The sequence below is a fragment of the Hippocampus bargibanti genome, linkage group LG01 (genome assembly GCF_051943395.1).
Source record: "Hippocampus bargibanti isolate YZ-2025 linkage group LG01, ASM5194339v1, whole genome shotgun sequence".
In the NCBI taxonomy this organism is placed as follows: Eukaryota; Metazoa; Chordata; class Actinopteri; order Syngnathiformes; family Syngnathidae; genus Hippocampus; species Hippocampus bargibanti.
In genome coordinates this window covers 2,736,944-2,748,195 of record NC_142734.1, presented here as the reverse complement: position 1 = coordinate 2,748,195, position 11,252 = coordinate 2,736,944, and the positions used below count along the sequence as shown (strand labels likewise).

General features: G+C 42.0%; 1 protein-coding gene across 3 annotated transcripts; it reads right to left on the bottom strand.

Annotated features, from left to right (window-relative positions):
* Positions 1-672: 672 nt before the first annotated feature.
* wasb (WASP actin nucleation promoting factor b) lies at positions 673-11,242 on the bottom strand. 3 transcript variants are annotated; one of them, XM_088990152.1, is made up of 10 exons: positions 10,990-11,242; positions 8,737-8,877; positions 6,358-6,447; positions 6,121-6,217; positions 4,792-4,827; positions 4,523-4,706; positions 3,322-3,500; positions 2,005-2,462; positions 918-1,029; positions 673-846 (listed from the first exon to the last, which is right to left on the bottom strand). In XM_088990152.1, exons 1-10 carry the CDS (start codon positions 11,089-11,091, stop codon positions 794-796), a joined length of 1,452 nt encoding a protein of 483 aa, XP_088846278.1. In that variant the 5' UTR covers positions 11,092-11,242; the 3' UTR covers positions 673-793. The 3 variants fall into 3 exon arrangements, with proteins under 3 accessions (XP_088846278.1, XP_088846288.1, XP_088846295.1); XM_088990162.1 differs by having other exon boundaries at positions 2,005-2,450; XM_088990169.1 differs by having other exon boundaries at positions 10,997-11,145.
* Between the last annotated feature and the right edge of the window lie 10 nt (positions 11,243-11,252).

Here is an 11,252-nt window from a genome sequence, read left to right as displayed (position 1 = left end):
AAACGTCAAATTTATGAAAATTAAACCTTATAATAAGCACTATTTTCATAATACACACCCACCACGGCTGGCGGAGTGATCTTCGGCGGAAGCACACGACCGAACAGCACCAGAGGTTAAGTTACCAACAGTCCTTATGGAAGGTGACTCTCCTTCCATAAGCCATCAACGACCATCAAAAAGGTAAATAAAACTTTATTTTACAGCACAGTTTATTTCTTTAATTACAGTCGGCATGTAATGCGCCTCTCTTTCCAAACAGCAATTCCCTTTGACCTTCGACCACTGTGAGACTAATAAAGGCATATCCAATCCAGTCCATCCAATGCCATTCCATCAAGCCATAAATGACCATCACAAATGTAAATAAAGTGACTTTATGATACAATTCAGTGTATTTCTTTCATTACAATACAATAGCACATTTATTATACATAGAATAAGGTATGTTGTGTGTAGTTTTAAGGCTTATTTAGTTGAAAAGTATATTTTATGGAATCCCGGGAACGGATTATTCCCATTTTAATGGTTTCCTATGGGAATTTTTTTTTCGAGATACACACTTTTCACCTTACACACTCTGTCTGGGAATCAATTATGTTCGTAAGTTGAGGTCTCACTGTATTATTATTATGACGGCCATTTTCTACAAAAGCGCATGAATTGACTTGCTACGAGGTACACAAAGGAGTTTATTGTTGAAAAACGTTTGACATCACAAAATATTTTCGGAAGCAGTGGATTCAAAACGCAAGTCTGCCAGGAAACAAGGGAAGCATCGGTGAAAGTGACATCAGTCATCCCATTCGTCGTCGTCTTCGTCATCATCTTCATCTTCACTTTCGTCTACAAGAAAACACAAACGCGCTTGGTTTAGCGTTCGTGTTCACTCGTTTCACAACAAGCGATGCGTTTACCTGACGAGTGGATGGCTTTACTTCGCTTCTGCATGACCATCATGAGCGCACCGACGATACCCTCGCCTGATTCGATTGGCGAGCTCGCGCTCGGCTCCGGGGACTCACTCACCTGTAGCGCGGCACACATGAGTGCTAATTAGGGCCAATGCAATTTTCTTTGAGGGTACAAAAAAGGGAAGTACGGTTTCAAATCTACATTCGGGTTTTAAGCAAATTTCACATGTGTGTTTCAAACTAAGGTTAAAGTACAACCGACGCCTTCGGACAAGTTGTGTCCATAATTTGTAAAATCACTTCAAATGACTTCGACTGAGCGTATTTTAATAAGATTCCACCGCATACAGCGATATTTTACGTTTTAAGAATATTCAGGAAGTCTTGTTTTCGAGTTGGTGACGATTCCTGACGTGACGTCACTAAAGAAACGCCCCTGACCGAGAAAGCGACACACAATGCATTTTGGGTACTTTGTTTGGTCTGAAAACTTTGTGTTGATGGCGAAATTAGAAGGAAAACACATAAATCTGTGTAAGCTCTCAGTCGTACAGGAGTGATCCATCGATGAAAAGGTTTCTTCAGCCGTCATCTGTACTTCTTTGAAGGTGTCGGACGTTTCACTTCTTATCCAAGAGGCTTCGTCAGCGAATTAAAGTCTTTTGCTGGTAGTTTCGTACAACAGCCTGCTTAGGCAGCATAGGATTTTTCATGCTTATGAGGTGATACCAGGGCAAATAGGGCAATCAGGCCAGTTGTTTGTCAGGACAATAGAAACAATCAGTGGAGCCGCAGGTAGTAGTCCTCTGCTCCCCGCAACCTGTGAGCAGGGACCTATCATAGCAGAGTCCGGCACCGCCATGTCTGGACTGTAGGGATATATATATAGGGCCGAAACTACCAGTAAGACTTTAGTTCGCTGTAGAAGCATCTTGGATAAGAAGCGAATCGTACGACACCTTCAAGAAGGACAGATGACGGCCGAAGAAACCTTTTCAGCGATGGACCACTCCTGTAAGACTGAGTGCTTACACAGACGTGAGTCAAATTTGTGTTTCAAGATGATTGGAGTGTAAAAGTGGCGCTTTACATTTCGGAGCTTTTTCCCCAGTCGTATTTGATCCAGCAGAGCACATCTGCTGTCAGCTCTCGTCAAAGAGGAAGAGGGTGATGGCGAGCCGTCAAACGTAGCAGGTGGAGGAGGCGGAGGAGGAGGTGGTGGCGGCGTCAGATTTCCGCATGTCCTCCTGCCGGGCGGGGACGGGGCGGTCGGAGGTGGAAAAGCAGAAGCTCGCTGATGTTGGGGAGGCGGAACCGGGGGAGGCGTGTTGTGAGTGGACTTGGAGGATGGCGCCGAGGACCCGTGCGTTGGCGGCAGAGGGGGCAGGCAACCGCGGTTGGACGGTGGCGGCGGGACGGCTCCCCGCACGCCTCGCGGCGACTGCCCCGGAATGGGAGGCAGGGGGCCGGAACGCACCCGAGGTGGCGGCGGGATCGGGATCACGCTTGGAACAGGAGGAAGAGGCCCCTGTCTGCCTGGGGGGAGTGCTTAAAACACACACACACACACACACACACACACACACACACACACACACACACACACACACACACACACACACACACACGCGCGCACACACACACACACACACACACACACACACACACACACACACACACACACACACACACACACACACACACACACACACACACACACACACACACACACACACACACACACACACACACACATTCCTGTTTCAATGATTTTGTGAGGTCCGGATAACTCCAGATAAGGAGTGAGGACCACCGTTGCTGATAAGTTCAGAGACGAACTAGTGTTACATTTGAACATTAAATGTCACCCCATTTCCCATTTCGACAAAGCAATAAAAAGTGGACTTGAAACTGAAATAACAGCAGGTGTGAGGTTTCTGAATGGGTATATTCAAGGTCCTCACCCCTGTGGTGAATTTGGTTAAAATATCGTTGTCCTTTTTTTGTGGTATGAACTTTTTTCCTCTCATTAACCACGCACACACACACACATAAACACACACATTTAGTAAAAAGGGTGTGTATCCAAGTGAAATGAAAATACACACCAAAAAATCATTTTGGGTGAATGTGAGGACCTTTCTGAAACTTTAACAGATGCATATATAGACCCTCTAGAAACCTTTAGAATGATATATATATATATATAGCTATATTTTACGTTTTAAGACTCGCACTAAATATTCAGGAAGTCTTGTTTTTGAGTTAGTGACGTCACGGAGGGAAGGCCCCTGACCGAGAAAGCAACACACAATGCCTTTTGGGTACTTTGTTTGGTCTGAAAACTTCTGAAAACAAAAAAAAATGGTGTCGGTTGTCCTATAAATGAGCAATGATGACTTCTGACCTCCTCTTTTGGCCTCCCGTTTGACCGCCTCCATGCCACCAGACTGCTCGATGATGTTATAGACCAACCGGGACGTCTGCTCGTCCCTCATTTCATCCTCTCCGATGCCCGCCTGGGAGAGGAGGTTCCACAGGTCGGGGTCCAGATTGTTGGGGTCAAACCCGACATGGCTGACATGCCTGGAAGGAAGGAATAAAGGAAAAAATGCCAGAGTTCAGTGATTTTGTAAAATCTATTAAAATGACTTTTACTGAGCGTATTTTACAACGATTCCACCGCATATCGCTATTTTACGTTTTAAGACTCGTGTTGAATATTCAGGAAATCTTATTTTTGAGTTGGTGACGAGTCCGGACGAGACGTCACTGAAGGAACGCCCCTGACCGAAAAAAAAGGACACATTGTAGCAGTCCTTCCATCACGTCAATGCTTGTTTGGTCTGAAAACCTCGTGTTGCGCCAGAAGAGGGCGTCCAAGCTCCATATGTGGAATTTATCAGCCTATAAACTATCATGTCTACAAGAGGTCGCCATTTTCAGTTTTTTTTGGGGTGAGACAATTCCCCCCAACGTTGCCTCAAAATGGCACAGAATAAATTCTTTAATTGATTGAAAACATGTATGCTTTCCTCTTCAGAACTATTTGAATCATATTCATAACTGGATGTGTAACAAGAAAGCATATTCTCCGAATCTGAAGCCATTATTTTGATTTTCCAGCAAGGCAAGACGTCTTGGCGTGACGTCACGAACTGGGGGCGGAGCTTATTTTTTTTGCAGATTTTGGACACTTTAAGTCATTTTTTTTGGTATTTTGCATTTGAATAAAAATATCACACTGCGTGTTTTGGGTATTTTAGATGCTATAAAACGTTTTTCTGATGTCAGTGAGGAAACAAAAAAAATGTGTCGGTTGTCCTTGAAGGGTTGTTTTGATTCAGACATAGCACTACTGAAGGCCTAGGTGTGAATTGCACGGCTCGTCACTGGTATCATAAACCATCAGGATAAATGAAAGAACTGAAGGCAGTTGCCTTAGTACTTTGTGTACAAGTTTTAGAACACCGTGTCATAACTTTGTACCGTAACTTTGTGTACTTGATTAAACAAATGAACCTCTCATGTATGAAGTGAACATTTACCGCAAGTACAAAACAGTACAAAACATCGAAACCCCCCAAAAAAATCTCAAAATGACTTACTTGAATCCACTTGGGGCGCCAATGTCAGCTTTAGAGAGTCCCCTTTTCTTGTTTTTCTTGTCCTTTTTTCCTTTGCCGGTCCGAAATGAGGAAGCCGAGGGTATCAAGCGGTAACGTGACGAAACATCAGGGCTCGAGATATCCATGGAGGCTTTGTGAAAAGAACCGCGACTACCAAATGCCGCTTTTGGAGGACAGTACATAAAGGCTTGTCATTGATTTATTGCTGCACATCATCGGTGGTAATCGGAGAGAGGCGAAGGAGTTACATTTTTCTGATGGGACAGGAGGAAGAGACCCTCGTTCTACAGAAAAAAAAGGAAACATGAGTAAATTGACACTTTGGAAAAGGAAAATGAAATTTTGCAAACAGTATCCGTTGTTTAAACCCTGCCAAGCATTAACTTTTTTCAGTCAAACCTCATTTGACCTTTTTCAAACTTTTAAATACAGTGATACATTGGCTTACTAACTTAATTGGTTCCCAGACAGAGTATTTAAGGCGAAAAGTGTGTATCCCAAAAATTAATTTCCCATAGGAAACCATTAAAATGAGAATAATCCGTTCCCAGGTACCCATAAAACATAATTTTCTACTTTTTCTACTAAATTTTCTTCTAATTTTCTACTAAAAAAAACACCACTCTGCCCCTAGTGGACAATCCTTGAATTGCACCTTATTTAAAATATGAATTATGTGTAGTTCGTGCATTTTTTTCCACTTTTAAATTATCCAGCGGGCCTGATCAAACCTCCTCGGGGGCCTGTTTCGGCTTGCGGGCTGTACGTTTGACACCCCTGGGCTAGATTTTCCCCGATAATTGGATTATTATACGGTTGCTGCTTGGTCCATAGCATGTCAGAAAATTGAGAGGAAAAAAAGGTCATAACAGATTTTTGAAGATTTCAATAGAAAATATGATAAATTTGCTTTGTGAAGGACATACAAAATTTACAGATTATTTTCTTCCGAGAAACCATTATGGGAACCATTAGACAATTTGAAGTTATACATTGGCTGTCAATTATCAAAAACCTTCAAATACAGTAAAGTCTCGTTATATCGATATCGGATATATCGATAGTCCCGGTTATATCGATACTATTTCTATGCACGCACGGAGAAAATTACATGCAAACAGGGTCGGATATATCGATAGTCCCGGTTATATCGATATTTTTTCGGACTCCCTTGAATATCGATATAACGAGACTTTACTGTATATTCTGTACAAGCATCAGCCTTCTTTTGTCTCACATTCACGTTTTACTTCATTGTGAACTATTTCTCTAAGGTGTAGACATTGGCAGAGTCATGTTAAAAGCCAGCGTGAAAAATTCCGCCTCGACAAGAAGACAAAAAAAGACTCCATTTTGATGGAGACTCACAGATAAGTGTCATTTCCATGTTTGAAAAATATTTTTTGGGGGGTCGTTTTCATCCTTTTGCAGTATCAACCACTTGCAGTCACAATTGTAAACACTTCCTTGAACGACTGACAGGCTATCTTTGTCAAAGCAGACTTTTAGATATAACTTTTATACTGAACATTATAACAAAATAGAGAAACCATTGATTGGATTTTAAATTGTAGTACCTTGCCGGTTGCTCCTTTGGTTGATTTTTTCCACTACAGCATTTCTAAAGTCTTCTGCTTCCTGCCGCTCAGCAAAATTCAGTCCAACCTGACAGTCCTGCACGGCAGGCAGCAAAAGAATAAGACAAAGGCTTTTGGGGAAAGAGGCGGCCCAAAGAAGTGATCCAACAAATATTTGTGAGGCACAATTCGACCGCACGGCGACTGTTGAAATGTCAACTGAAAGGGCACACTTACATCGGCGGCAAAGGTGTGGAAGTACAACAGCGAGGATGCGGAGTAAACTATTTGGTTGTAGAGTTCTTGCTCCCACACCTGCCTCCCAGCCTGTGGGATGTATGACAAAGTCATTTTTTCCTTAAAGGACAACCGACATCATGTTTTTTTGTTTCTTAAAAGTGTCCAAAATCTGCAAAAAAATGGAGCTGCGAATCAGGCATTTCGGGAAAGTCCCGCCCCCAGTTCGTGACGTCACGCCGAGACGTCTTGCATTGCTGGAGAATCAAAACAATGGCTTCAGATTCGGAGAATATGCTTTCTTGTTACACATCCAGTTATGAATATGATTCAAATAGTTCTGAAGAGGAAAGCATACATGTTTGCAATCGATTAAAGAATTTATTCCGTGACATTTTGAGGCAACATTGTCTCACCCAAAAATAGGCACAAAATGACGACCTCCTGTGGCCACCTCCGTTTCCACAGGCTGATAAATTCCTTATATGGAGCTTGTACGCCCTCTTTTGGCGGCTTTCGGGTGCAACACGAGGTCACCAGACTAAACAAGTACAGCAAAATACATTGACGTGATGGAAGGACTGCTACAATGTATCTTTTTTTTCGGTCAGGGGCGTTCCTTTAGTGACGTCACGTACGGACTCGTCACCAACTCGAAAACAAGACTTCCTGAATATTCAGCGCTAGTCTCAAAACGCAAAATATAGCTATATGCCGTGGAATTTTTGTAAAATACGCTCAGTAGAAGTCATTTGAAGTGATTTTACAAATTATGGACACAACTTGTCGGGAGGCGTCGGTTGTCCTTTAACTGTCTTTGATTTTCAAGCAAGTCCCAAATTACTGTGGTAAAAAAAAAATCAAGTCAATCGAGTTAAGCTAGTCATCTCGCTCACTTACAATTGGCGCAAATTAGCCACTAGGAACTCAACGTCCGTTCTTGACTTACAGTAGCTAGCTGTAACGCAGTTTATGAATAGTCCGAAGAAGGGGTGGAGTTTCACAGCAGCCAATGGACAAAGGCTTAGAATTGCAAAGAATGAAGGGATTCAAGTGCCGTTTTTAAGGTATCAATTGATGCTAGGATGCAAAATGGCGTCAGTCCTCTGTGACAACTCATCGTTCAGATTGAGATTCAATACAGGAAGCAAACGTTGACTATGAGTTAAGAGCAAAGAAATGGAAAAGAAGAAAGACGAGCTACTAAAATCAAAATAAGTAAAGTCTCGTTTTATCGATATTCAAGGGAGTCCGAAAAAATATCGATATAACCAGGACTATCGATATATCCGACCCAGTTTGCATGTAATTTTCTCCGTGCGTGCATAGAAATAGTATCGATATAACCGGGACTATCGATATATCCGATATCGATATAACGAGACTTTACTGTACAGTGATACCTCGGCTTACGAACGCTTTAGCTCACAAACCTTTCGCCTTACGAACATTAAATTCGCGATAATATAATCTTGGCATACGAACTAGTTTTCGGCAGACGAACCAAACCACACGGAGCGCCACGGTAGCTGGCGGACTAGTTTTCGGCGGAAGAACACCAAACTACAAAGTCGAACAGCGCCACGGTGGCTAGCGGACTAGTTTTCATCACTCCTTTGCTTTGAGTGCAGATGCGGTTTGTTATCAAGTGAGTACTTTTGCTATTATGGGAGCGAAAAAGACCCCACCACAGGCTAGTGTTCAGCCGAAGAGGACACAAAACAAAATTACGGACAAGCAGAAGAAGATCATCGAGAAAGATGAACGAGGTGTGCGTTTGTGTTATTTAGCATCCCAATGTGCTAAGTCAACCATTGCTACGTGTGGCTAAGGGTGTTTCTGTGTTGTCTAAGCAACGACTTCAGACAATAATAGAGGTTGAAAAACTTATGTTGATTTGGATTAACGTAAAGCATCTAGCAGGAGACATTGTGAGTGAGGGTATTATCGGTGAGAAAGCACGGCAACTTCACTCGGATATCATCAAGAGGCAACCTGGAAGTTCATCATCCATTGACAACTACCATCACAAAGGTTAATAAAACGACTTTATTATACAGTCCAATTTATTTCTTTGATTACAATACAATAGCACATTTGTTATACATAAATTAAGGTATATTTTGTGTAGTTTTAAGGCTTATTTTGTAGAAAGATACGTTTTATGGGGACCTGGGAACGGATTATTCTCATTTCTAATGGTTTCTTATGGGAAATAAATGTTTGGCAGATGAACTTTTTACCTTGAACACACTTTCTGGGAACCAATTAAGTTCGTAAACTGAGGTATCACTGTATTTGAATTATCAGGTGATGACAGATGAGGCGTTTTGTGTGACTTCTGAGGAACGTTCTTCACACTTGATGTGCCTCAGTTACCTTCAAATCGTACATACGAAAGAAGTATGAGCGTTGGGGGTTGTCTTTAATGAGGCAGATGACGCCAGTGTGCTGCAGGCTCCACGTGGATGGTTGGTGAGGCAGGGCCATGAACAACTGCACCACTGCAGTGGCCATAGACTGTATGTATACACACACAAACACACACAAGGAAGTCTCCATGTTAATTTAGACTTTTGAGCTGTTGTTTTCTTTATATGCAATTTCCCTTGACTTGATTCGCGTTTGTGAAAAAAAGATGTTAGAGACAGCGTCAAATTCTGATACCAGAGGAAGAAACGATATAGGCGCCATTTCCTCCTTTTCGATGACTTCATGTTAGCAACTTGTTGTAGATCCACATTGTGACTTTATAAATAGCTTGGAAAGAGATGACGAGGGCTTCAAACACAGGGTTAGCGTTTCAACACAGGATTAGGATCGGAAACAAGAGTTAACGTTCAAATTTGGGGGTTTTAAGTTAGGGTTGGGCTTTCAAAGTAGTTTCAAATTATTGTTAGGGTTTTGAGATTTAGTTCGGGCATCAATGTAGGCTCGTTTTAAAGGACAACCGACGTCTCCGGACAAGTTGTGTCCATAATTTGTAAAATGGCTTCAAATGACTTCTACTGAGCGTATTTTAATAAGATTCCACCGCATATAGCTATATTTTACGTTTTAAGACTCACGCTGAATATTCAGGAAGTCTTGTTTTTGAGTTGGTGACGAGTCCGTACGTGACGTCACTAAAGGAACGCCCCTGACCAAAAAAAAGACACATTGTAGCAGTCCTTCCATCACGTCAATGTATTTTGCTGTACTTGTTTGGTCTGAAAACCTTGTGTTGCACCCAAAAGCTGCCAGAAGAGGGTGTCCAAGCTCCATGGAAGGAATTTATCAGCCTGTGGAAACGGGCTGATTCATTCTTTACACAGAGCTGAGCTCTGCCGGCATTTTCTGCATTTGCTGTGACACCACACGTCGATCTTGAGCCATTACTACACTACTCCTCCCCTCAGGCAGGCGCTACCGATCCATGCGCACCAAATCCAGCAGACATTTAAACAGCTTCTTCCCCCAAGCCATTAACTCTTTGAACTCTTTCAACAGTAGCCAAAATGGAACATAGTGCCACTTAGCAGTTTTTTTGACGACGATCTAGTGCAGCGTGTTCTAAAACAAATACATACTTGGCAATAAAGATGATTCTGATTCTGATTAAAACGACCCAGAAAACCTTCTGTAATCGATTGCAAACATGTATGCTTTCCTCTTCAGAACTATTTGAATCATATTCATAAGTGGATGTGGAACAAGAAAGTATATTCTCCGAATCTGAAGCCATTGTTTTGATTCACTAGCAATGCAAGACGTCTTGGCGTGACGTCACGAACCGGGGGCGGGACTTTCTGAAACTGGCCACATCCGGGTTCATTTTTTTTGCAGATTTTGGACATTTAAAGTCATTTTTATTGGTGTTTTGCATTTGACGAAAAATATCATACTGCGTGTTTTGGGTATTTTAGATGCTATAAAACGTTTTTCTGATGTCAGTTAAAAAACAAAAAAACATGGTGTCGGTTGTCCTTTAAAGCCAGCGTTAGAGTTTAAAATAAAGTTCTCACGCTCAGTTTAGGGTTTCAAGACTATGCTAGGTTAATGAACTTGGTTTAGGTTTGTAAGTGGAGTTTTAAACCAAGGTCAGGGTCTCGGATAAGGACAAAATGGCAGTTACAACCAAGGGTTAGATTTTCGAGTCCAAGTTCGGTTTTTCAAGTTGGGTTCTCAAGTAGGGTTTTAAGTAAGATTTAGGGTTTCCATCCAGCTTCAATGTAAAGTCAGGTTTTAATTCCACAGTCAAGGGTTTGGCGTTCAAGCAAGGCTTAGCGTTTCAAAGTAAGTTTTAAAGCCAGCGTTACAGTTTAAAGTAAAGATCTCATGCTAAATTTAGGGTTTCAAGACTATGTTATTTAATGAACTTGGTTTAGGGTTGCAAGTGGAGTTTTAAAACAAGGTCAGGGTCTCGGATAAGGATTTCAAGACTGTATTAGGGTTTTGAACCCGGGTCAGTATTTCAATGTGTTCTGGAGAATTCCAATGTGTATTTTCCCAGAATATTACCAGAAAGCACCTGTTTAAAAAGATTTTTTTTTGCTTGTTTGTCAAAAAATATGAGCGATTTCAGTTGTATCAATTTAGAAAAATAGATAAGCTGTAATTTCAACATGAAGACAGATTGTAGCGTCAACTTACAGCACACCTTCTGCCCAGTAGGTTGTACAATGTTTCATTTTCCTGCAGGGTGAGCAGGGAGCTCCTTACGTTCTCCGTTTTGGTTTTGGTAGTTCGGCTCATGGCGCAGAGCTGCTGTGCAACGGTGTCTTCTCAGTATAAGGCCAAAGCGCCACCGCAATGGAGGAAGTTGAGCCTCTTCTCTGTTACTTCAACTCATAGCAGGAAATGCACAAACACACTTCACCAACCCCCCTCTCAGAAACTACTTCCATTTTTTTTTT